At 42.6% G+C, this 27,503-nt stretch overlaps 1 protein-coding gene and 1 pseudogene across 1 annotated transcript; both read right to left on the reverse strand.

The window, feature by feature from the left end:
* Positions 1 to 2,022: 2,022 nt before the first annotated feature.
* Positions 2,023 to 7,554, reverse strand: TMEM254 (transmembrane protein 254). Its single transcript, XM_063307703.1, has 4 exons — positions 7,426 to 7,554; positions 5,164 to 5,267; positions 3,522 to 3,581; positions 2,023 to 2,161 (listed from the first exon to the last, which is right to left on the reverse strand). Exons 1-4 carry the CDS (start codon positions 7,528 to 7,530, stop codon positions 2,044 to 2,046), a joined length of 387 nt encoding a protein of 128 aa, XP_063163773.1. The 5' UTR covers positions 7,531 to 7,554; the 3' UTR covers positions 2,023 to 2,043.
* Positions 7,555 to 24,091: 16,537 nt separating this feature from the next.
* Positions 24,092 to 24,832, reverse strand: LOC134500515 (homeobox protein CDX-4-like; annotated as a pseudogene).
* Between the last annotated feature and the right edge of the window lie 2,671 nt (positions 24,833 to 27,503).

A 27,503-nucleotide genomic window follows, 5' to 3' on the forward strand; every position in this document is an offset into this window, starting at 1 on the left:
TGATGAAATTATCTTTTAAAATCTTCTAAGTCATGTCTGTGTGATTTCTTATTCTTATCCAAGCGAACAGGTATACTTTTCTATTCTTCTGCCTGAAAAGCTGTTGGAAGTTAAAATGAAAGGGTGTGTGTGTGAGAGAGAGAGAGTGACAGGGAGGGACAGATTAAAAACAGGGCTAAGGACCCAACCCCCATGAGATGGTGGTAGAAAAATTCCCTTTTTTTGACACAAGGGTTGTGTTTGCACAACAGTGAAGATGTCATGCCTGTATTTGCATAATGTAATTTTCACCTGTGTTAATTCCTTTGTGTGAATTAGTGCATTAGTTGATTAGTTTATTGTGTTATATGAATTAGTGACACAGCCAATAGTGATAGGATCTAGTTCTCCTGCTTCCCTTTGTAACAAATGCAGTTTTTTTTTATACTAGAAGGCATCCAAAATGCGGAAGTGAGCTGACATGTTTATCTTCTTATCACACTAGATATTTAACCCTCAAAAACTTACACCATACTTCCTATTTAACACCACCCAAACCCAGTAATTCAAACATGCATGTGGGAAACCCAAGATCACCCATGTTTCTGGAGCTGACAAAATGGTTCAAGTAAATCATGGAGAAGTGGGTTCTTCAGGGTGGCTTGACAATAAGCCTTGCTTGTTTTATCTCTCAGTGGGTTTTTAAAAAAAATCAAACTGGGCACATGATTTATTTTACTGTGGTCAGCTTCACCAAAAGGGGTCAGATTTGTAGTGTAGAATGTAAAAGAGTTTTTAAAACGTTAGCACCTGTGTCACTGCAGGTTTTTTCCTTTTTAAACACACCTTTTAGTGGAGGTCTTCCTTGTGCTTGTCGTTTTTGTTTTTTTCCCACCCTGACTAATCCTTATTAACATATTTAAGGATGTCTATTTTAAAATAGACATCTTTTCAAATATAAAAGATGCCTGGTGGAGCACTTATGTTGCTGTCTTCCTCTTATCACCTTGGAAATAAAGCTCATTAAAAAGAGAGAAAAACTCTTCATACAGCATCCAATCAGATGTCTGAAAGGTTTTGCTGCTTTGGACCGCCTGATTGCTTTGCCTTAGATTTAAAGAGCCCATTTCTGTTTCAAAGTCCCAAAGGATTGCAAATGGTTAACAATGCAATACTTCTGCCCTGCCACTGCTTTAAATTCTGCAGAACTTTGTTGAATTCACACAGGAAGGACAAGGAACTTGCAGGATATATTCTCAAGCAAGATGAAGCAGAGGCAACCAAGCTATTTGCAACATGAGTCGTAAACATGGAAAGTCCTCCCCCCCCCCAAAAAAGCACAACCCAACCCAAGAGGAACCCCATTCACAGATTAGGTAAATGTCCCCAATTGAAAATGCAGAGCTGCCTGATTTTTTTTTCCCCCTTCTCTCCCAGGCATAGCCACCCTCTGAACTGATGCACATATTTGTACAGGTCACTTCCATTACCCCATCGCTCTATCAGACAGTGATCCTGTCCTCTGTTGACCTCTACATGCAAACACATCACTGACCAACTGCAGTTCATAAGGCAGCGAGGGAAAAGAAAATCCAACAGAACAGCACAAGGTGCTTTGAGTCTGGAATGCGCTTGCTGCCTACCTTACCTACTACTTATTGGGCACATCTGTTTTGTGAACAGGATTACTGATTGCCCAAAATGAACAATACAACAGCTGTTGCCCTAAAACAAGGGCCTGTTTTTATTATTAACCTCAGAGTGCCAAAGGCATGATTCTTCCCACCTTGAAAAGCAGGCCCTCTGCAAGATGAGAACTTCTAATTAAAAATTTTAAATGTGACTTCCCTGATTTCGCCTTTATCGATTCCAACGTAAGTTTATAACCAGGTTTCCCCACAACCAAAGGATGCTACTCCGAAAACAGCAATGTCTTTCCAGCTAACAGTGAAAGGTGTTTTCTATCAAAAGCTAAAATACTGAGAGATCCTTCAGTATTAAGGGCAATAGCATAAAACTGGACTGCGTTCCTGTTTTTCTTCCCCCTCTCCCAGCTCCAGTTCTTCAGTGGCTTTTCCTTGGTGGCTTGTAAACCAACAACCAATAAAGTGAAGCTGATCCAAACAACAGAGTTTGGGTGAACCACCAAAGCCGAGTCATGTTGTCTGTGACGCCTTTGATGCTGCAGCAGAAAGAGAGACAAATGACACGCTGATGTTTAGATAATGAAAAACAGAGACGGAGCTTAAATAAAGGTGTGTGATGTTCTGCACACATTCTGGAGTCAGAAAGACAAGCTGCTGTCCTGCTTCCAGATTGTTCACAGCGTGGAACCCAATTCCCAGTTACAAAACCTATTTTGGATCCAAATATAAATATGGGGGAAGGACACCTCTGGCCTGATTCTTCTGCTCCTCCTTGTACGAACTAACTCCTAACCCTATCTATGTTTTCAGACTCTGCTATTGTTTACCAACACATAGGGGATCAACAGAGGGTGTTAATTAAAGTATTTGTTCTGCAACAAGAACATGCTGAGCAAGTAACTGCTTAGATAAAGGACAAAAGACAGGACGATGGAAGGAGATGAACCACGTGAGGTATATCTATGAATACTGTATAATGTGCCAAAGGAGGGTTGTGAAATCAAGGGAAAGTCTCTTCTGCTTCCTGCATTTCCCACAAACCACCCTCTAGTGAGCAGGCCACCTCCCCCAAAAGGTCATCTTTTGCTGAGACAAGACCTGCTGCCTCCTATCTAGGCAGTCTCCATGTAACACAGAGCAATTTTAGAATTTATTTCACAGTATTTTGTTCACAGGTCCAAGCTTGCAACGAAAGTGTTCAGTGAAACCATACTGGAAGTTTAGAGGAACCCTGTCCTGCATCCAAGCAAGGGATATATGGTATCCTAAGCATGAATGAGTTTTGCTCATAAATGCATGGAGTATTATAGTCTTAAAGTGAAGGTTTGAAACAGTGACAAAATTAGCTATGATTATCTGCATCAAATACCATCTCTATATTACAAGAGGAGGTGTCGCTTGTTCTGAGACATTTGCACATTTCTCTCTAAACTCCAGACCAACATTAGCCAAGAACAAGGATTGGACAGCACAGTTTCCTTGTGTTGCAAGGAATACTCTGCGTCTAACGACATGAGGCTTCAGAGACAACCTCTGAAGTCTTACTTTCTGTAACAAACCCATGGTTTTAGGTATAATGTAACAGGGTCCTGTAAAATATCTAGCACATTGATCCCAGGCTGAAAGTATGCCACAACTATGCCAAGCTGGCTCAAATTGACTTGTTTTAGAGACAAGAGCAAATCAAATGACAGAGCCCAAGCTGGTTCCCATCCCTCTAGGCAAACCGGGAAAACCACAATAAATGCGGGTGTCCTTTCTGCAAGCTTTTAGATGCAAGAGGCAATGCACCCCACTCATGCACAAAGAGTATTTCTAAATGCAGGAAACCAATGTGCCAACCCAACTGAAGGTGAGCCACCTTCATCTCCTGAAGAAGAAATTAGGAGAACTTACTTGCATACCCAGAGACTCAAGAATGCTTCTCCGATATGAATTAGCCAACTGATTGCATACCTGTAATTAAGGAAAACAGCACTAGGTTTATAAGAGAAAATGCAAAAATGTCCCTCGTGTATCACTAATTAATAGGGTTATAAAGTGATCCAGATTCAAAAGGAAAAAGGGACGTGCAGAGGGTTTCACTGAGGATCTGTCAGCAACACCTTTAAAAAAAGTCACAATTTTTCCTGGCCTTATCCAGTGCCAGGAGAAGACACTCTTGTTTTAAGGAGGGATGAAGTGTGTGCCTCCATCCCTCTTAATCTTTCTTCTTCAAATTTAGATTTCTGCCCCACTAATTGATACAGTCTTGTGCTGTGAGATTTGTGTATGAGAACTGTAATATTGAGTAATTTAGCTTAAGGCCAAAACCTGTATTATAAAACAAATACCTTGATAATGCTCTTCCTTCTTTTTTTCATTTCATTTCCAATGCTATCTTTAATTTTGAATATAGGAGCATCTTATGCCCCTGTCAATAGAGACTGCTATCCAGGCTTAACTCTCCTGTCCTTTCCATCCTGGTTTGCCTTAATGTTTTCTGATGAGGAGACAACTTGGTTTCTCTTGGCTGACCAGTTCCTCAAGGATCCCCAAAGGTAGCCGGGTTTTGTGCAAATGCTGTTTCTACTAGCAGGTTAACAATTTAGAACCTTTACTATAAAACACCCAGTACTGTTGTGCTTATCAATCCTACCCTGTAAATAAGACTAGAGAGCTTTTCCTGCTATTTCCAGGCCTTTATGTTTTATCACTGGTTATATATCATAATTCATCTTGCCTTATTTTGTTTTACTATCCTTTGTGTTCTGGCCCATTGTGACTTTGGAACTTGTGCTGTTATTTGGTCTCAGGCCATTAAAAAAAGTTGTCAATTGGGGGCAGCAGTTAAAGAAGGGAAGGGAAGGGCTGAGAAGATGGAGGGGAGACCAGAGGGGGATGTGTGGAGGATGAGGAGAGAGAGGGGGCAAGGGCCCTGGACTTGCTCTGTAAAGTTCCCCAAGGACCCGTCCAGATTCGGTGGAACTCAGAAAATGGTTCTGAGTTTTGTTTCTGCCGACTTCCAAAACTTCATGTTTGGTCTTGGGTTTGACACAAAACATATTTCTGTGTTCACCCTTAGCTGGAATGCCATGACCTCCAGACATTAGCATTTTGGGAAAAACCTTTGATTTCCATCACTCCCCATAACCATAAACCAGCCTTTCCAAAGCTGGGTTTCAAAACTCAGAAATCTAGAAATAGCTAAAAATTCCAAGAGTCGCAATCCACACAGCTGGAAGGTGCTGAGTTTGTAAACGCTGCCCCGAACTGGTCAGGGTCCCACCTTCCCTTGGCAAAAGGAGTCACGTTCCTTGTTTCTCTTCTTGCAACAGGACACATCTTCACACATGGCTTTTCTTCCAAAAACTTTGTCCTAAGCAGCAAGACAAGCTGTCTGAAGATGCAGCGTTTATCACTTGTGCGATGCCTACCTGTTTCCCAGCCATACTGGAGCATCCAGTTTCCAACCCTTCCTGCATGTCCACACAAATATCTTGGCTAACACAAACAGCCCCTGCAAGGAAAGTATCCCTGTGTGTTGAATTCAACTTACCCTGCTTTGAAAAGAGTTTTGTGGGTCTCCTGCAGATATTTTGTCAACTTTCCTAATGGTCCCAGAATATCATAGTGGATTGTTGAAGGTGCAAAGACAGCCCACTAAGGGGGAGAAGGAGAAGGCCCATTTTATTCAACATCACTCAAGCATCTCAGCATAATCCACTGTCCTTCAAACTCACATTATTGTCCCATTTCCAATCACCTTCCCAACTCCACAACCAAATTTATAGAGTACTAAGAAAAGAAATTCTGCTGTTGGGTTTTCCATAATCTGTAAACAATTCTACCAACCAAGAAAACCAGGAAAAGAAAGACTTGGTTTATAAAGTGTGCACCTTTCTGGAATGGGGGATAATAACTTCCTTGGGTTCCAGAAACAGAATGTACAAAATTTAACACAAATCTAAGGGGAAACCTGGATTTTCATCCTGGGTAAAAGTTGTCTTTAGCCCGTCTATGAGACCAGGCAGCTTTCATGTGCAAACATACAACTCAGGATCCATGCATAATCTCCAAAACAGGAGGATAAATGACATTTACAGTATATTTATTTGAAGGGTCAGTTTTGCTGAAAATTATGCAATGAAGACAGCCAAAATGCTGGAAACTTTGCAGACTTTTTAAAAGAGAAAAATGAAGTCAACCTGATTTCAACAGCAACAGTCACTCATTTTCAGGCAGCAGACAAAATAAAAAGGCAGGGTAAGAATGTAAAAATCTGCACATCCCGATTTCTGCTCTCTGAAGTCTTCAGGATTCTTATGGCTGGGTTGCTGGAGAAGTAATCATTATGAGACAAGCACAACCTCATCTCTAGGTCAAGCTTCCAATTTTGCAACTGAAGCATTGCTGAAACAAATACACATAGTTTGGCCAAGTACAGAAACAAACACACACATTTTTATTAATAGCCAAAGGAGAGCAATAAAGATGTGTTTGTTTGTTTATGTACTTGGCCAAACTTAACTGATCTCAGAAAGCTAGGCCTAGCAGAGCTGGGCCTGGAGGGGAGATCTGGAGGAACTATCAGGCTTGAAAACCAAACAGGGAAGTTGAAAAGGCCTCTCGAGAAAGCAGCAGCAAATTTTGCCAGAATAACTGCAGGGACATGTAGGTGAAGTCCTTAGGACTCAAAGCATCCTTTTAAGAGGGCTGTGTGGGAGGGCCAACCCTGTAGGATGACAGGACTATGCAAAGTGCAGCAGCTCAGTGTGATTTGATCTGGATCTCCTCAACTTCTTCTGCCAGGGCAGAAACTTTTTTTTTCTTTTTAAATACCCTGTACACCTGCAAGAAGCAAGTTTATTCTGAGATGGAAAGATCTGGCCTACCCACTATGAAGGAATGGTTGGTTGAAGCTGACAGATCTTGCTGAATGGATAAACTGACCTCTTTGATTAGATAAAAGGCACTTATCTATATTTATTGGTGACTGGAAACCCCTTCTGGCCTTTTTGCGTAAAAACAAAACAAAAAACAAAAAAGCCCCAAACTTATGATTTATGGTGTTGATGATTAGACAGGATAGATTATAGAAAGAAGAGAGTCATGATATAACTTTAGAGAAAGAGGTTAAAATATAATTGGACTTTTAACTGCTGTGAATATTGGAAGCCACTTTATGCCTTTATATCTTTCTTTATATCTTGTTCTTTTTTTTTCTATTTTCTTATTGCACTTTTAGCTTTTTTCTTTCTTTTTTTACTTTTTCTGTTCTAATTTAGTTTGTTGCAGTTCTTGTTTTTAAACTTTTAATAAAAATTTTATACATACATATATAAAAGCAAGTTTATTCTGCCCAGTCAAGAGATGAAAGACAGGGGCCTCCTTCCTGCAACAAGTTCCCCCTCTACTAGGTGAATTAACCCATTTGCCCATCTTCCCGACAAGAACGGAAGCAGGATGGGGTTTCTTCCATCTCCCACCCAGCTGGCCTTTCCTGGTGGTCCCCCATCCCAAGGCCCCATCCCGCTTAGGCTTTGCCTTTTCCACACCAGCCAACCACGCCATGTTTGCAATTTTGCCTGAGATGCAACAGAAGGCAGCGTCCGGGCACTTTCCCCAACTCCTCTTCCCTGCTGCACCTTCGCACCCAACGGGATTCTGTTCTGGGGAGACAGAACCCCCCCCTTTCTCTTTCTCCCCCCTGGAAAGCGCAGGTGGGGGCCGCGGGTGGGCCGGCCCAGCCCTTCTCCGAACGATGCTGCCTCCCGCCTCCCCCGCCACCACCCCTGGCCGGGGCGCGCGCTTTCCTTACGCCGTAATAGATCATCCCGGCCGCGATCAGCACCATCCAAAACGGGCGGACCGTGCGGAAGTAGGTGGCGGGGGCCTCGGGGCCGGAAGCCGACCGGGGCGCCATTCTCCGGCTGGTGCTGTTGTGCGCGGCTGCCCGGAAGAAGCGCGCTGCCAGCCCGGCCGCGGGGAGTGTCCAGGTGCCAGCATCTCCGCCTTCCTGCCCGGGGTTGCGGAGGCGCGCCCGAGCGCCGCCTTTGGCCTTGGCGCGGGGGCAGAACCGCGGTCACAGCGCACGTGGGAAGGCTGGGCTGGGTCCCCTCGGCTGGAAACCCTGGGCGTGGGGGCGAGCTCGGGTGCAGCTGGCCGCGGACCGCGCCCGCCTGCCCGCTTTTGGCCTCTCTCGCTGCACCCGGGAGGATGCCAGGCGGGCGCGTTGCGTCTTGCACGGCACGGAGAGAGCTCGCTTCTCTCCAGCGAGCGCATTGCGCGCGGCGGCGGGGCGTCTCCCCTCTTTTTATTTTTCTGTAAGTTAAAAAAAAAAAAAAAGCTCGTGTGCTTCATGGCGATCCAGCCAACTTCCTAAGGATGTTGCACAGGAATCAAACTGAACTTCCAGCGGGGGAAAAAAATTGGGCTTGAAATAAAGTTTGGGGAGAAGATCAAACTGACTTCAGCAGCACTGCAGCTTTGCCTTGCAACGCGAACCCCTTTTCTAGGTATGCCAAAACGTTGCATTCACACCCCCACCCCAAGACCTGCTTTTGCGGAATGGCGTTGCAGGGTCGCTTTAGTTGCCGTGATCAAAGCTCTTGAGTTCGTGGGAAGAAGAGCTGCTCTGAGCAGTGATAGCTGTCCTAACAGCAGGAATAGTAGGAAAGGTTGCTCCAGTGACCGTTCTGCCCAAGTATTTTTTTAAATGACCAGTTTGTGAGAGCCACAAGTAAATCATAATAAAATATAATGCATTATAATCAAATTAATTTATTTATAATGCATTTAATTTTGTTATATTTAAAATGGAAAAATCTCATTAAAGATTTTTTCAAGTGATAAAAGACATCTAAAAAAACAAAGAAGAAAAACTAAAGAGAAGAAAAAGAAAGTGGGGGGGAGGGAAAGATAAAAAGAAGAACTAAGAGGACAAAAGTCAGAAAAATAAGTGACTTCAACCTTCTTTGCAAGAGAAATTAACAAACTTATTATCCAACCTGCCACCTTAACATTACAAAAATCCCTTCAGCTCCTTGTCTGGTCCTTTTTCAATCATCAAATCCATAAATCAGCACTTCCACTTTTCTCTATTTTCAGCAAAAAGTCCATAAAAGGTTTCCTTTCTTTTGAAAAGGTACTTACTGTTCTACCCCTGACCAAACAGGTCAGTTTCACCATTTCTGACAATTCCAACATCTTCACCACCCATTGTGGGAATTTCAGTATTCTTCTGCTGTTGTGCATATAATGGCCTTGCTGTGGTTACCATGAAAAATTGTTCTCATTTTCTTGGACAACCTGGAGTGAATTTGGAGGGAAACTGAGTCTGTAGCCATGTAACGATTGCCTTACTCAAATAAAATGCTCAGACTCCAAATCTAGGTTTAAGGTCTGGTTTTATTTAGAATAGAGTGCAAACAGAGAGAAAGCTGAGAATGAGAAAAGCGCGCCTAAACTCAAACTAAATAGCTCCATTTCCAACAACGATCCCCCCCTGCATATAGAACAATCCCACATTCCCAGGTGCTCCTAACGAGCTCTGCTGATCGACGGGCAAAAAGACCTTGACATTTAAGAGATAACCCAAACACATTCCTTCCTGGCGCAGCCCCACACATCTCCCCGTACAAGGTTTATCAGCAGCACCCTCCCAGCCAGGAACACGCATCAACACTCTGGCATGCGAACCGTTACGATGGAGCGAACATCGCAACAGTGAACATGACAAGCCATCTGTTGGCTTGTAGGAGCCTTTGTGTGCGTTGATATTTTTACCCATTTTTTTTTAACCCACCCTTTGATATTTCTAGCCTTTCAAAATGGAAACGCTTTCCTTGGAGGCAGGAGAAGAGACGCCCCATCTGCCAGCTGGGCTGATAGAAGGGCAAGAAAATAGGATAAAATGGCTTGTTGGGAGTGGAATGTTTATTTCATGCTCCAACAAAATCATTCATTTTATTCGCTGGTGGAGGATTTGCCTTTGCACAGATTTGCTTCTCATTTTAAAAAAATGAGCTAAAAAAAATTGGTCTTGGCCATTAGATAATTTAAATGCTTGAAATCTGCAGAGTCCTGGAGAATTTGGAATTTCCACTAGGTGAAAGAAGCAAGGAAGAAAAAGCAAGGCCTGTCTGTTTCACAGAGGAGCCCCAGGTGGTGGTGTTTCTCCAAAATGTTTTGCATCCCAGCCAGATCTTTAAAAGTGCCTCTGTTGGAACAAAAAAGGTCTTTTTTCCCCTGATGGGTTTCCTTTTTAACCTTGGGGAGATTAAATGTATTAAAAATGAAAGGAAAAAAAAAACTGAAATAGAGTTTTCACTGGTGAAAAAGATAACATACAGGACTTTTCAAGACTTCTGTTGGTGGTCTTTTGTTCATGAGATAAATGTCTAGACTTTGACACACACACACACACACAAACTTTTCCCTGCAGGTTAAGTAACATCACATCCAAATCTTTGAATTTACTATAGATGTCAACAGAGTATATTATTGCTGCAGGTCAGGGTGTGGGGATGTCCTCCCATCCTGTGTAATAAATCTTGTGATGACATCCCAGGCTGGAAAAACATACCATTCTTGATTTCGTGAAAGATTCACAATGCGGGGGATAGAGGCAAGCCAACCGCGCACATTTTGAAGCAAAAGGTATCAGTTTTAAGGTAGGGTACAAAACCTGTGACAGGTTGGTAGGACAAGTAGGCGATAGTAGGACAAGCCTAAACTATGTGAGTTACTGTTCCAGGACCTTGAGTTGCATCTGTGAAAACAAAGTGATACCAACCAGCTAATCCTCATTAAGCATTCTTTGAGGTGTCAATATACACCTTAAAAAGCTGTTCCTTGATGGTTTCAGTGAAAAAAAGGTGAATTGATTTCTGTCTTCCTTCCATTGCAGTCCCTTAAGCCCAGGGACAAGGCCTCTTTTGAGCATGGGCAGAATTTCTGTGGATTCGCTGAGGGGACGAGTTCTCACAGGAGGAAAAAAATGGGTGGGGAGTCAAAGGGTGGGAGCTGGATGAGAAGACTGGCTCCCACCTTTTTGCTAAAAAGAAGCTGCAAAGTTAAGCCACTGTGAAGTAAAAATAAAGTAATATCTAACACCCACAGATGCCCCCAAACTGCTGTAGAGTGTCAAGAAGATTTTCTCTGTCCAAGATGTTAGTCCCTATTACAAGTAAATAGAATACCTTGGGGCTTATTTCATTTTTAAGCCAGTAGCTTTGTGAGCAATGTGTATACATATTAATAAAATACAATATAAAAACAATACAAAATAAAAGGTTAAAATCTCCTTTAAGCTGAAGTTCTTAATGGCCGACTCCACAAGGGCAGTTGTGTAGTTTTCTTGGCAATTATATGGAAGTTATTTGCTGTTGCCTTTTGAGATTTTTTTTTTGACCTCTTGGATTATACCACGACCCTGGGATTTTCTGGTGGTCTCCCATTCAAGTACTAACCAGGTCCTCATAATATGGAGGGGGAAAATCTAAACATACTATATTAAAATACAATATATAATAATACGGCATAAACAATTAACCAGCAGCAGTACAGAAAGCAGTAAGAACTAAGTAATAACAATTCCAGAATAACTATTATGATACTGCAGTATATATTGATTACGTGCCATCAGGTTAGTGTTGACTCTTAATGATCACAAAGGTTTTCTCCATGACAATCTGTTCCTAACCTGGTCTTCCAGGTCTTCCAACTCATTGTCACTGTAGCTGAGTCCATCCACCTTGCTGCTGGTTGTCCTCTTCTCTTTCCTTCCTCCAAGCATCAGCGCCTTCTCCGGAGAGCTGGGTCTGCATAATGTGTCCAAAGTAGGATAATTTGAGCCTGGTTGTTTGTGCCTTGAGTGAGAAGGCTGGATTGATTTGTTCGATGATCCATTGGTTGGTTTTCTTGGCTGTCCATGGAGTTCTCAGGAGTCTTCTCCAACACCAGAGTTCAAAGGCATCAACACTCTTCCGATCCTGCTTCTTCAAAGTCCAACCTTTGCTTCCATAGAAAGTCACAGGGAATACCATGGCTTTCACTATTCTGATCTTTGTAGGTATAAACACATCACAGCATTTGAATACCTTTTTCAAGGCCTTCATGGCTGTTCCACCAAGTGCCAATCTGCAACATATTTCTTGACTGCTAGTTCCTTTACTGTTGATGGTTGATCCTAAAAAGCAGAAGCTATCCACCACTTTGATATCTTCACTGTCAGTTCTAAGGCTGGTCATTCTACCTGGTGTCATTAGTTTGGTCTTCTTTATATTTAATTTTAGCCCATTTTTTCACTGTGCCCTTGACTTTTATTACTAGGGCTTGCAAGACCCTTTGCATTTTTGGTTATCAGGGAAGCGTCATCAGCAGAGTGGAGGTCATTGCTCAGCGATACCAACATTGCCCAGTCTTGCAGGAATTTCTCATCTTAGTTACTGCACAGTAAATTATGCATGCATTATACTGATATTTCAAACATGGAAGTATGCTACATTATCCACTGGCAGCATTTTGTTTAAGATTCCCTTTTGCCTCTTATCCAACAGTTCTGGAAATGGAAAAAATCTATGCCCTTGAGTAACACAGGGAATCATTTCGTTAATGTTTTCATATCCCTGTTTTGACAACAGAACTTGGGGTGCTTCTCTCCTCCCATGTGTGCTTTATCAGCCCTTGCAATAATCAGAATATCTTCTCTTCCCTCCCTCTGGGTATTAAAACTGCCTTAGGAACCTTCTATGTAGAATCACTTAGAGCATTCTGTATATTTCAATTGGAACAAATATACATAATCTGTTTTCCTGTTTCCCTTATGAGAGGGAGGTAGAGTTTCAGATTATGCAATGCTTTGTTGTGTCACTGACTTAATAAGCTGCCTGAGCAACTAGGTAAGATGGAAAAAGAAGATGAATGTAAACATTAACTCAGGATGGCTAAGAAAAGACTGTACACAAGATTTAGTTATGAAATGTGGGAAGAAAATGTTCTTCAGTTTCTGGGCAAAGACATATCTCAACAACTTTGTCCAGGATGATGTCTTTCTGACCACCTTAACCTGTTCTTTCTTTCCAAGTCAAGTGCAGGAGATTCTTGATTGGCACCTAGTCTGAACTGAACAGAGTCTGAAGGCTCTCTAAAGTTGAACTGATGTGGATGTGTCTATCAGTTGGGAACATGCCCATCAGGGATTGTGAATGGTTGGCCCTGCTGGGTGGCAAAACTAGGCAGATCTCTGTAATCGAGAAATTTAACATTGGACTAGAGCAGTGTTTCTCAGCCTTGGCAAATTCTGGGAGTTGAAGTCCACACATCTTAAAATTGCCAACCCAGGAAAGCTAAGAAGGGTCAGAACTGGATAGTACTTGGAGGTGAGATCCCTAGGAAGGAAGAGGCTAGACTGGGAGAAGGAAATGGAAAGCTGCTTCCATGTGGAGGTCTTCATGAGTCTTTGGGAGTCAAACTGAACTTGAAGGAAGTTCTACTTTTAGAAGCAGGAAGGGGATGAATAGAGAATCTGTAGAACAACCACTGTGTCCCTCAGGTTCAGGTGTCTTGCAGGAAGACATTGTTATTCCTCACCAGAAAAGGAAAACTGATACTTCACAGCATTCACAAAGGGGAACAGGGAACCAGTTTGTCAGCTTCTGGTCCATCAGGCTGAAGGGAACATGTGGAAATCAGGTTGAGGAGGTTGGCTAAGTTCCTGGCTGTCTCCATTCCCAGTTTTGCTGGTCCATGACTGGGTTCTTATCAGTTTAACAAGGTGAGTCATGATTTCCATCACCTGAGTAAAGGAGAACCTTTTGTATAACAGCTTAAAGTCTGTCTAGGATTGTGATTTTGAAGAGGCAATTATTTTGCAAATTAGGCAGCTGTTCTTCCCCACGTTTAAGCTGAATTCAGGGTGAGAACTTTCCACAGTCTTAGGCAGAAATATCAAGGCTACAGTGGATGGGTGCCCAGAAATTTCATAGAATCCCAGAATTCTGAGAGTTTAAGATTGAACGTCACTTGCCCATAAAGCCCTCAATAACTGAGTCTTAGGCCTCAAGTTGTGTCCACCAGCCACCAAAACGCACCACACCAACGCAGAAAAATCTCTGAACACACACACACACACACACCCCTTTGAGAAATGACTCAGGAAGACATCTTAGGTTCTAAGACTGAGAATAACTTTAGCTCTCTTCACTAACATTCTTTATGTTGACTATTTTTCCATGGCTTTATAACTCACAATCTGAATCTCACCTTAGGATCATTTTATGTAAATACTCACTGAAGCTGGACTGGTGCAGTGGTTAAGGCACTGGGCTAGAGACTGGCAGACTGTGAATTCTAGTCCCACCTTGGGCATGAAGCCAGCTGGGTGACCTTGGGCCAATCATTCTCTTTCAGCCCTAGGAAGGAGACAGTGTTCAAACCGCATCCAAAAATGTTGTCAAGAAAACTGCAGGGACTTGTTCAGACAGTTGCCGGGAGTCAAAAGCCCACTCGAAGGCAGGGAGCTCCGTCTATATATACTTAAGGACAGGACTCTCTTCATAAATCCAATCAGTTGCCTTGTAGCCCAAAAACCCCATCAGTCAGTGGGCACTAAATTGTTCCATCAGAAGCCCGACAATGCTTCATCTGCCTTAAAGACGATTGAGATCAAAAGGATGCGGCTTATACTTTATACTCTTTTTAAAAAAAAATTAAGCAGTGGAAAGTGCTAAGTAGGAAAATTTCAGCAAACAAAGATAATCAGTTGATAGAAGATGAGAATAATGGTGCTTGTGATCTGAGAGCCAAAATGCCAGGTTCCTCTTTCTGGGGGTGGGGGTGGGAGAATGAAAAACTTTGGGAATGTCTCCCCCATGACTCCTCAAGTCACCTGATAGGAAACAAGCATGCAAAAGCAAATAAGCTAAGTTTCCTAATGTCGTTTCCTTCCCTGGTATCCACAGTAAGCTGTCCTGCTACCCTGAAGTATCATTTCTGTAAAGTATAAATTAGTCACGGTTTGAATTCCTAGGTCTAGGATTGTGTACCATCCTAGTGATGTTATGGCTAGATGGGGTGCCTATTAATTCCTGCTTCTCACACTTTTATTTATTTATTAGATTATATTACCCCCCTCTCCCCCAATGGGGAACTCTGGGTGGTTTACAATAAAACAGATAAGAAAAACATCTAAGCCTCAGCCACAATTTTAAAAACATGAATAAGATAATAAATATTAAATCCAAGGGGAGATGGAATCCTGATCCATAGGGGTGCTATGGCACCAACCACCCCCAGGTGGAGCTGTTACCCTCCCCATCCCAAGAAAGCGGCAGAACCAGGTCTTCAATTTCTTGTGTGTGTGTGTGTGTGTGTGTGTGTTTGCTTATTCAGGCAACCACAGCAGATGTTCAAACAAGTTGCCCCTTCCTACGTCAGTATCCCACCTATTGCTGTTGTCTGGCATTTCCATTTTCCTATTCTTTTACCTCCCTCCCCATAACAGCTGCCTTGCGGTTGACCTGGGACCACAGAAGTCATGTGCAAGGCTAACCTTTCAGCCATCTCGTTCATACCTTAAAGAATCTCCATTAAGACAAGGTGTGGTTAGGGCAATCAGTCTCAGAGGAGCAGAGCTCCTCTCAATGGTTTAGTGGCCCTTGTGCAAGTTGTAATGCAGCAGTAGACAATAATGCGATTGAAGATAGGGTTCATCATTGTGGACATACAAAGTTTTTGGTGAGGATGGAGTATGTGAGTGTGGGTGAAGCAGGGAGAGAAATCCAAGCTAGACATTTATTTTATTTGTTTTTCTAGTTTTATAAGCCACCCCAATCGAAGCCAACTTTGAGTGGCATACAATTCCTCATCATAAACAGATTCAACCATTCATGAGAATTTTTTTTTACAAAGGCCCGCATAGTTAAAGCAATGGTGTTCCCCGTAGTAACATATGGCTGCGAGAGCTGGACCATAAGGAAGGCTGAGCGAAGGAAGATGGATGCTTTTGAACTGTGGTGTTGGAGGAAAATTCTGAGAGTGCCTTGGACTGCAAGAAGATCAAACCAGTCCATCCTCCAGGAAATCAAGCCAGACTGCTCACTTGAGGGAATGATATTAAAGGCAAAACTGAAATACTTTGGCCACATAATGAGAAGACAGGACACCCTGGAAGGAAGAGGGGCCGACCAAGGGCAAGATGGATGGATGATATTCTAGAGGTGACGGACTCGTCCCTGGGGGAGCTGGGGGTGTTGACGACCGACAGGAAGCTCTGGCGTGGGCTGGTCCATGAAGTCACGAAGAGTCGGAAGCGACTAAACAAATAAACAACAACATAAGAACCAGGAGCACCAGAATCCAGGGCCCCAAATTAAAATGCCAATCCTAAGTCATAACATTCTGGATCCTGAGACTTGATGAAACAGTCATGTCTTTACCAGCCTCCTAAAGCCATAAAGGAGAGGACACTTTGAATGCCCAATTTTGTCCCTGTTGTTTCAACCTTCCTTTGCAAGCACTCCAAACAGGCCAGCTAGCCAGGAAAAACATAGGAGAAGCTGGTTTTTCAAAGTGCCAAGGGTTCAAATGTAGGATGGTGTAATATACAGTGGAAGTGTAAACCTTCTTTGGGGACATTTTATGAGAAATATCTAACACAGCCTTTCCCAGCCTTTTGACCCTGGAGGAACCCTTGACATATTTTTCAGGGCTAGGGGAACCCCTGCACATTCAGGCTCAAAGATAGGCCAGAAGTTACAAAATTATTATATTCGTTTCATGGGTAGGCCTGTCTATATACAATAAAAGTGTTCTTAAACTCAAAACAAAGAATGAAACTTACCTCTTTAATGTAAAGTTGCCCGAATTTGAAATATTTTTTTAAATAAATTGTAATTTCCCAGGGAACCCCCTAATGACCTCTTGTGGAACTCTAGGGTGCCATAGAACCCTGGTTGAGAAACCCTGCCCTAACAGATTCAGATTCATGAAAAGAACTAATAAACTTGAAACTATTTTGAAAAAATAGTTTATTTCTCTTTACCTCTTGGTAAAGATGCCAGGATCATCTAGTCTTCAAAGAGCACCTCCTTTGAGTGACACAGATGACCCAGCTCTCTGTATTCTTCATCTGAACAGGAAAGAGGCATCAGGATTCTGCCTTGGATTAGAAGAATCCAGGGATGTAAGGCAAGGTCTGGTAAAATTGCTGAGGCAAGGTAGCTGAGAAAATGATATGGGCATGTCCATCTAGTCACCAGCAGCTGAGTTTATCTTTTCTTCAGATTTCAGAATACAGGAAAAACCATAGTAGAGGTTTTACCAGATGACTTTGGTCCAGTCACATTTTCAGCTTAATCTAATATAAAGCAAAGATCTCTAGGAGTTTAGGAATTTGATATCTAGTTCTCTCAGCATACTTTCTTCCTTCTTAATTTATATTTATTGAGGATAGGACAGGATAGGACAGGACAGGAAAGGAACTAAAGTTATGAAATATAATGATTTCCAACTTTCTCTTCAACAGATATTTACAAACTTATCATCTCCCCTCCCTCTCAACTCTTCCAGAAGTCCCTTCAACCCCTAATTTAATCTCATCTGTTCCCATCATTAAATCCATAAATCATCATTTCACTTTTTTGTTCTTTTAGCAAAAAGGCCATAAAAAGTTTCCAGTCAGTTCTCCCAGCAAACTTTGGTCATTTATGTGATTTCTTCTGAGACTCGGCTGTGTCCCTACCAGGCTGTGGCTGTTGCAATCTAATTTTTCTTTTATCTCTCTCCATTGTGCCAGACACTTGGCCAGGGAGCATGATAATCTCTTCGAGGCAATAGGGCTGGATTTTGGGACCAAAGTTCAGGGAACCCAGCTCCAGAAGGGGGGCTGTGTGACCATCCAGAGAACCACGCAGGTACCAGCAAAAGTCAACATTTTGGCTAGCAGGAGCAAATTCCATTTGGTACATGTAATGATGATCATGCAGTGAAGTGAGATGAAGATACAAAATGGTCTATTCCAGGTTCCCCACCCCCATTAATCAGGATTGGCAAACAGGGGTTTCTTCTGACCTTGCTCTCTTCTAACTTACAGGAATGCAGATGAAGTTGTAAAAGGGCAGAAGAAGAAGGTTTCTTTTGAACTTCCTAACAGAAATCATGGTGGTTTAAGGCTTGCTTCCCATTCAGTTCAGAGTTTGAGAAGATAGAGTCACACTGCTCTTCAGGGTATGGACAAAAAAGTCAAGTTGGTAGCCACAACAGTGCAATCGAAGCTCCACATGGACACCCCTGCTGCTCTGTTTCCAAGGAAGTTATTATCCATCTTTTTTAACCCAGAGTAGGGTCAGAGCCATACGTGATATGGGAGACCACTAGAAATTCCCTGAGGCTGTAAGCTAGTGTAGAGTGCTAAATTGAAAATAAATAACTCTCAAGAGAAGGCAAAACAAACCATTTCCATTTTGTTGCTGAGAAAATGATATGGACATGTCCATCTAGTCACCAGAAGCTGAGTTTAACTTTTCTTCAAGTTTCAGAATACAGGGAAAACCATAGCAGAGGTTTTAGCAGATGACTTTGGTCCAGTCACATTTTCAGCCTACGGCAGAGTAAGATAGCAGTTGTGGGGGTGAAGAGGGGAGGGGGCAATCTCCCATAGAAGCTTGCCTGGGTTCTCTGCAAAAAGGTGGGCTGGAAAATCCGTCGGTCAATAAACCGCCATTTTGTTAAGCATGGAAGGCACCGTCTGTTGTAAACAGACTTGCAACAAATTCTACCAGAATGACCAAATCTGTATCTGTTGGAATGAAAGCCAGACCTCTGGGCAAAGGAGCTAGGAATGGTCCTTCCAGAAGCTGGTCACATCTTGGAATCCATTCAGAGGCTGGGAGATAGAAGATTGTTTGGCCTGTGGATTGCCACACCTTTTCCTTGTTCAAATCCCAGTGCAAGGGAAGGTGTGGAGTACTGTAAGAGTAATACTACTTACATCATGAGCAATACCTACTAGGGCTCCATGAGAGGTAGAGAAAAGCCCAGTATCACAGTGTTGATTCTGGGAAGGGGAGGGCCACACACACATGCCCTCTTTTACCAACCTTCCAAATTTACTGAATTTTGGTGGGTAAATCTTCTTTCAGACTTCTGCTGGTAAACTTGTCCAAAACTGCCCAAGTTGTGCTAATTTTCTAAAGCAAAGTGCTGAATCCTTGAGTTACTCAGCACTGTGTATTCCATTATCGATGAGAAATTGCTCAAAAATAATATGCAAGACTTTATGAGGTCATACACAACACGTACACATAAAATACCGAAATTACAAAGGATCCAAGAAGCAATCAGCAATAATCCATTGAAAGATTAAATGTTTAAAACTTTTTAAAATAGTTTGGCCACAGCCAGCATTTTTTACTGCTATGATTTCATAGCTGCTAGGCAAAATGGTTGTAACTTCTGGCCTTATGGCCTGCCAGAAGTAAAAATACAGCAATGTATATGCTTTATACATTGCCCTATATATATTGCCTTGCTTGGAATTCAACTCAGTTTGAAAAAAAAATGTAGGTAAACCCTGGAAAAAGATTGGGGACATAATGTATTTGACAGTTTTAAGGGAGAACATGACAATACCATAACTGATAAGCTTACCTCTTAAGCTTTGGAAATCTTGTTTTGAACAGAACAAATATCCGTCCTTGTACTGCAGATAAAGCAGACATTTAAAATGACAGTAATCTTTTACTGTAGTCAATACACTTCTTAGTGATGAACCATGGGCTCCACTCTTAAAGTAGGGATGACCAGAAGAAACAGGTAGAAAAGACTGGGGTACAATCTATGTAATCTTAGATTGTAATTATATACTCTCAGTTTACTTGTGTTGTTGAACTGGCCTATCAAGTTACTCTTAGAGACTATAGATACAAGTCCCTGCAGGTTGTTTAGCAAATTTTTGGAAGAGAAAATAACTGGCTCCAAGTCATCCAGGTGAGTTTCATATCTAAAGCAGGACTAACTCACAGTTTCCTGATTTCTAATCCAGTGCTTTTAACCTCTCCACCTAACGGGCTCTTTAATTAAATGGAATTAATATACTTAGATGCTTTCCTGAGTATTTATTAATAGCTCCATCTGTCACCTCATTTTGAACAAAAAAACAGTATGTAGGAGGGGAGGAGGAAGATGGAGAAGTTTATTACCAATTTCTGGCAACATTTGAGCTTTGGAAGCTACATGTAATGCTTTCAAAACACCTCATCCATTTATCTGCTGAGGACACCCATATAAAACCACATTGTTAATCATTAATACATTTCCAGGGTTGCAGATCTAGGGAAGGCTCTTGCCTGCAGATCATAGCTATCTGACAAATGTAGAAGATAGGGGACCAAAGTACAGACAGGCTTATTTACGCCATCTTTCCCCAACTAGGGCTTCTACTGTTAGCAAATCCCACAATTTCCAATCTGCATGGCCCCTGGCCTCTTACAATCTCTTAAGGATGTGTGAGACATGGATCTGCATTTTGTCTAATCAAGGATTTTGTGTCATTCTGAAGCTTCACCTGACAGTTACAGCATCTGGAGCCATCAAATGAGGCTTCTAAGTGACTTGAAGGATGTGCAATCGCTTTTGTTACACTTTTAAAAGGAACCTGACCCCCAGCAGGGATGCTTTGCACAAAGATTGAAGTGGAACATGGCCCAGCCCTAAAATCTACATCAGTGAGTCATGTCTCCAATTGCTCTGACAAAATATGCACATTTCACTCTTCAGATAACCTGGGAGGTGACCTAGGGTACTGCCAGGGTAAGCAAGTTGTAACAATTGTGTTGCCCTGTGTTGTGTTGCCCTGTCCAGACATGTTGTTTCCCATCTGCAGCTCTCCTAGATTTTCTCATTGTTTCTTTCTGATTTATCTCAGATAATCCATCAGGAATCTCTTTGGATGGGTAGATTCCTCGAAGTGTCCGCCTAGATGCACCCTCTGTCAATGCTACCAAATGCTTAACTCTCCAAACTCAACTTTGGCAGTGATCCAGAGAGCTTGGTCAACAATGCATTTCAGAGTTTAAATATTAACTGCTCTGGGTGACAATGGAAACTTGGCCCCTGTAGTAGGGGTTGGTTGGTTGTTAAAGCAACACTCCTAAAAGTCTAGGAGAAATTTATTTTCAGAGTAAAATCACCCCACTGGTGACTGCAGGAAAATTGAAACAGTTACAGTAATAATCTTTATTCTGACACACTCTTTAAAAATGTATTGTTATGGTAAATAAAAGATTATGCAGACACATGGGGATTTTTCTCTTCTTTCAGATATCCATGATTGTACCCATGAGAAAGAAAGAGAATGATTGCTATAACATGGCCTTTCTCATCTAGCAATCCAGATGTTCTAACAGTCACTATGCTGGTTGAGAATTGAATTCCAATATAAATGGGAAATTATAACTCTCAGCAAAATGTGTTGCAAAGGATGCCTGGTGTAAGAGTGGAGATGGAACATCACCTCCAGACTGAATAGGTTAAGAACATTACTATCAGCTCCTCCATCTGATGATTGTCAGGAATCTCAGGTGGGCTGAATTCCCCATCTTTCAGAATTCCCAGCGAAAAAAGCTGAAGCAGGTTAGAAAGGGTGGGATACACCTATAACGATGGATTATCTTTTGAACAGATGGGATTTTTACCTTGTTTATATGTTGCCCTGTTAGAAAGAGTTTGGGTGGTTCACAATAATTAACAAATGAACAAGTTGAAAAGTAAATTAGATAATAATTGGGGGGGAGGGGGAATCAGATTATTTGCAGGACCGCCTTTCCTCAGTCACATCCACTCGGCCCACCAGAGTGGGGAGGCAGGGCATGTTGCGGAGTTAGGGAGGTACATCTAGTGGGACTAAGGAAAAGGGCCTTCTGTGAGGTGGCTCCCTCTCTTTGGAACATCATTCCCCCCAGGGATAAGACTGGCCCCCTCCTTGCTTCTTTTCTGGAAGCCCCTGAAGACATGGTTTTGTCAGCAGGCCTGGGGACCCCAGGTCACTTCAGAGCCAATCAAGTGGCTGCTGTGAATGTGTCTGCTGCCGCCCATGGGATGTGTGTTGTGTGTTTATGGTTTTTGTAATTCTGTCAGCCACCCGGAGTCACCTTGTGTGAGTCGGGCAGCCTTATAAATTATTTTTTATAAATAAATAAATAATGCAAGAGAGGAAAAAAGGATAAAAAAGCAGAGGATGGAGGCACACCAGATAAGAATGAGATCAAAGGGCAGTTGAAAGGGCAAAGGACCATTAAAATCAAATTGGGGTCCTAAAGACATCCAAGTGGGTGCCAGGAGAGCCAATATGGAGAGCGAAGCTACAAGGACTCAGGGGAACTCCCTCTTCCCTATCCCCATCTCTGGGGATAAAGGGTGTTGGAGTTTTGGAAAGGTAAAATGGAAAGAAAAGCGTTTTGGGAAGAAACCACAAGATCTGAATAGAAGGAGAAACACTGAGCTTGTGGTTTAGCACTTGGGATATGGTGTCCAATCTACTGCAAAGGTATCAGAAGTATATTCCAATCCTTTGTGGGGCCTGCCTGCCTGCCTTCCTGATTTTAAAGTTTTTAAGAGGCAAAGGAAGAGCCCTCTTTCACTCCTTAAAACTACTGAACCTCCTGGCCCACTTTTGGAGTATGGCATTCAGTGGCCACACAAACCCAATTTACAGATGAGGTCCAGCCGACCTCAAATTCCGACAGACGCTTTTGCACACACATGGATTCAAATATGCATGCCAAATCTTGAAATATCGGGTTTTTTATTGGCGTGTTTCATCCACCCAACAGATCATGCAGTGGGCTTCAAACAATTGAGCCTGCATGGTTATGAAATAAAACAGTTTGGTTTCACCCAAAGGAATGTACATTATCTAAACCATAGAGACATGGATGATGATGAGCAAAATTGAAAATATAAAACAATGAGCGGAATATATCGCCTCAAAGGTTAAGTATCAGATAACAAGTAGAAAGGGAACAAAGGACTCCAAAGAGTTTGAGAAGTTTTTTGCACGCAGCAATTTCCTTTTTTGGAGTTTCAGTAGCATGTGACAGCCACTTTGTAGTGATTAAAGTCACTGGATTAGAAGCTGGGGGACCATGAGTGCTAGTCATGCCTTAGGCAGGAAAGTCAGCCACGTGACTTTGGGCCATCCATTCTCTCTCAGCCCTAGGGAGAAGGCAGTGGCAAACCACTCTTTTTGCTGCAATAACAGAAGTCTTGTCAAGCTCCTCTCACAGGGCCTGGATCGCAAAATACCTAGATTGCAAAATCCAGATGGCCAGTAGATGGGAGGAAAGAGTCACAGAAAACTCTAACCTGTTGCTGTCATCTAGAGGTTAAGCTGTATTTTGCAGCTCATGGATGTGCCCTCTTGCTAAGACCAAACTCTCTGGAGCTAATTTTACCATTCGGCAGAGTGAGAAAAATCTGGGCTATCCTGGAAAGACAGCAGTTTTTTGTGAAATTGTTAGCAATAGTAGTACTGTGCAAAATGTAGAAATGTCCCTCTCCAGTTAACTATCTTCCATGATCTTTTTTTTTTTTTGATCAGCAAATTTGTTTAATGGTGTCAGATGTGTGTGTACTGAGCACTAACATTCAGCATTCGGATGAGCCAGTCCCACACCAAGACAAACTGAATAACACGATTGATAAAAATAGTGCAGATTGGGCACATTTGCACCAGGTTCTTGATTTGTATAGTTTATAGGGTTTTGTTAGTCATGGTGAAAGCAAGATGCTCTAAAGGGTGCCAGAACTTCACCTCCGCCTCCTCAATGCCTAGAAACCTGGATCATGAGGGTTTTTTAAAAACAAATATCACTCCTTCCAAAGACATTTCTTTGCGATACAGACTGAAATCTTAGGGTATTTTAAAAAAAAAATAGGAAAGCTATGATTCACAGCAAGTTGTACTTTTTGCCTTCTTCCACATCTAGCACTTTTTCTCTTACATCCGCAAAACAGGAGTTGTAGGCCCAGCCCTGACAATAAGTTATACTAGTGTGGTATTTCTTCGGACGTTGTGTCTTCATCTGTGATCCAGGAAAAATACAAAACATACAGTTGAAGTTGCTGGGTATGGAATCTCCTGGTCTCCAGTCAAACAAAGTGCAGGACCACCAGTGCAGAAGCAGGATGATTGTTTTGCTCCAGCCATTCTCACTGCCTCCAACCAGCACAACTTTGCAACTGAGAACTCATGGTTTACCCCCCACCCCCAGGTATCATGGGACCTCTTGTCCAAAACTGTTGTGTGGCCACCAAGCCTTGATCTTTGGTGGAAACGGCCATGGGGATGCCAGGTGTGGGAACTGTATTGCCAACAGCTCGGTTGGCTCCACTGTGCTGCAGAGACCCTTGTGTTCTTGGCTGCGCAGAAAGCCTTCACTGAGATGCCACAACTTGTAGATGGGTTGTGCTGTGGTGGAGGCCATTCATGGAAAGAGGAGGGGGAGGGGTGGGGGTGGAAACAAAGTGCCAGCCATTTCTGAGTGAGTCTGTGGGTCACAAACTGGGATAGGACTCACAGAACCAGAGTCACTCTGGATGGAACCCAGGCTGCTGCCATCAAAACTGGTCATTATCTTCTTCATTAGTTTCTTTCTTTGGCTCAGGGATTTTGATACCAGATTTCAGCTGTCTCTGAGAAAGTCTCAGGTTTGCAGCAAGTTCGGACTTCCTTCGAATGATGATATATCCGTTGTAAGGAAACTCCTTCTCCAGTTCTAACCTCTGATGATCTGTGTAAACCACACGGTACTTCTCTCTTGTTCTTGTTTTACCTGTTGAAGTAGATTGGACTGTTTTCCTCATCCATTCATAGGAGCCATGCCGCTGGCTGAGCGGAGGAGAGCTTGGCTCTGAATTAATTGTGGCTAGAGAAGGTAAAGCCATGGAACCAGCAGGATTCAGGGAACTGTAATCAGCAGAAGTGAAGGAGACCTGTCCAGGAGAAGACCTGTTGATCTGGGTGGAGGTTACAGTGCTGGAAGCTCCTGGGCCATAAGCACTCCAGTCCTCCCTTGGCAGCCCATAATGTGTTCCCCAAGTCCCTGAAGGTTGTCCGTGATTATCCATACTTTGGACATGATGGTGTCCTATGTAATCTGCATAGGATGTGGCAGAAGGAAGACTTTGTTGCTGCTGCTGTTGCATCGTACAGAACCAGGATACATCCTGGCTTCTTTTTCCAAAATATAATTCACGTAGATGAAGTTCATCCCCTAGGTTTCTCTTGGCCAGGTATCCTGCTCTGATTTCACACTCCTCTTCTTTCTCAAAATCTCTTTTTCCAGCCCAAGCCTAGACTGGCTTTGCAGATGACTCAGGAGGTCTCTTTACTTCACATCCTTGACAATAGGATCCCAGGTGCTGGGGGTCCTCCATGATCTTTTTGAATGCTCCTCTATTCCACGTCTGGTGAGATACACAATTCAGTCCATAACTTAATGCTAAACAGCTTCAGGAAGCGACAAGACGAGAAGAAAACGGATATAGCCCCAAAGATCTGTTCTCATTCCAATAAGAAATTTGACTTTTCTTCTAATCAGACTTAGAGGTTCACTTGTCTTATTGGTAAACAGTTTGGCAATGCTTGCAGTTTTAGGTGTGTTTGTAAAACTGTTCCTTTTCTAAAATGTCGAAGTGTTGCCAAAATTATAAACAAATATTCTTCTGAATGTTTAGGAAAGGGTTTGATATAGTTGTCCCTGCTGGAAATGCAAGCAGAGAGAGGAGACCCTGTTTCAGATGTTGACATGGAAGTCCACTTTAGCATGATAGCTAAACACAGAGTAGTTTGCAAACCATGGGATATGGCTCTCCACACTCAGTAGGATCAGCTAGCTGTGGTTCAGTCTGCAAACTGTGATTAAATCAACCATGGCTTTATCTGTGATGCAAGCAGAATCGTCAAACATAAGAAGCTGTTAACACAGAAAATATCTTTATTTATGTACAACATTTTTATGCTGCTGCAATCAGTTGAGTCTGGGTGGTGAACAGACTCTCAGACAATTATCTTCCCAACAAGCAACAACAAATGTTGGCACCCCCAAACCCATATGAAATCAGATGGCCAACCTTGGCCTTCACTAAGCATTTAAATTGTCAAAGCCCACTTAAAAAAATTTCAGAAGTGTCCTGAAGGCCAGGAGCTGGGGGAAGGTGGATAAGTGGTGGATAAGAAATTTCAAGTTATGGTCAACACATTCAATTTTTTTGGAGCAGTGCCTGCTGATCTAAGTCAGTGGTTCTTAAACTGTTTGAGCTAATTGCCCTGGTCTCAAATAATGTCATTACCCCCCACCCCCCCATAAAAAGACTCTGTTGGTTTGTACAAGCGTCTCTGCAGCAACAGTCCCAAACTGGATTCTCAATGCACAAACAAGCAATTACAAATTGTTCCATTTCCCCCAGGATCCTTGTCATGGTGCTGGAGCTTGAGCACCTCAATGACACCATGAGCTAAACCGTGAAGGGCCACCCAAGATGGGAAGGTCATGAGAAAGAGATCAGACTAAATGTGATCCCTGGGGAAGGTAATAGCAACCCACCCCAGTATCCTTGCTGTGAAAACTAAATGGATCAGTACAACCAGAGGGAGAAAACGCAGAGGCAGTGAGTTTGTATTTCTAGGCACAAAGGTTACTGCAGATGCTGACTGCAACCAGGAAATCAGAAGATGTTTAATCCTTGGGAAAAGAGCAATGACAAATCTCGATAAAATAGTTAAGAGCAGAGACATCACACTGACAACAAAGGTCTGCATAGTTAAAGCAATGGTGTTCCCCATAGTAACATATGGCTGTGAGAGCTGGACCATAAGGAAGGCTGAGAGAAGGAAGATAGATGCTTTTGAACTGCGGTGTTGGAGGAAAATTCTGAGAGTGCCTTGGACTGCAAGAAGATCAAACCAGTCCATCCTCCAGGAAATAAAGCCAGACTGCTCACTTGGGATGATATTAAAGGCAAAACTGAAATACTTTGGCCACATAATGAGAAGACAGGACACCCTGGAGAAGATGCTGATGCTGATGCTGGGGAGAGTGGAGGGCAAAAGGAAGAGACTCGACCTTGGACTCGACCTTGGGGGAGCTGGGGGTGTTGACGACCGACAGGAAGCTCTGGCGTGGGCTGGTCCATGAAGAATGAACAACAAAAAAACCCCAGGATATGCACAGGTTAACTCCAGTTTAAGAACCATTGATCTAGGTAGTGCCTGTTGCAAATATTGCTTGTGGTGAAACATAATGCAATGGTGAGTGATTTAAAATTTATCTCCCAGCGTTTTAAAAAATGCACGTGGGGATGGGCTGCAGAAGTTTAGAAAAGTGTGTGTCTATGTGTGGGTGTGTTTAAGTGTTCCGCAGCTTGGTGCCCAATCTTCATGGACTTCTTGCTGCATCTGGGTTGCTGGATCTGATCAGTACATGTTGAAATCCATTTGACCTCTGCAGTGAGCAGTAACAACTAATAGTTTTTTCCAGTCCTTTTTTAAAAAATCAGCCCAAGAAATGCTGTTGATTGGCACCTAATGATGTGCAAATGTTTAAGGATAAATCTTCCTGCTTAAATGAGCACTTACTCTAATGCCACATACCTCCCACTTAATTATGTGTAAATATCTGAGGGTTCTATAGAATAGCCAACTCATCTTTAACACTAGCAGATTAGATTCCCTAATCTGCTAGTGGGAATGGCTTAATTTTCCATAGCTTTAATTCTCCATCTTTCTACTTCTCACTTCTCCTGATTTTCCCCCACACAGATTATTTTTATGAAGCCTCTTTCTCATCTCTTCCCTTATATGTCGGTTGTGCTTCTGATGGAGTGCTGTAGCAGAAA

Source organism: Candoia aspera, chromosome 6 (genome assembly GCF_035149785.1).
Source record: "Candoia aspera isolate rCanAsp1 chromosome 6, rCanAsp1.hap2, whole genome shotgun sequence".
Classification (NCBI taxonomy): Eukaryota; Metazoa; Chordata; class Lepidosauria; order Squamata; family Boidae; genus Candoia; species Candoia aspera.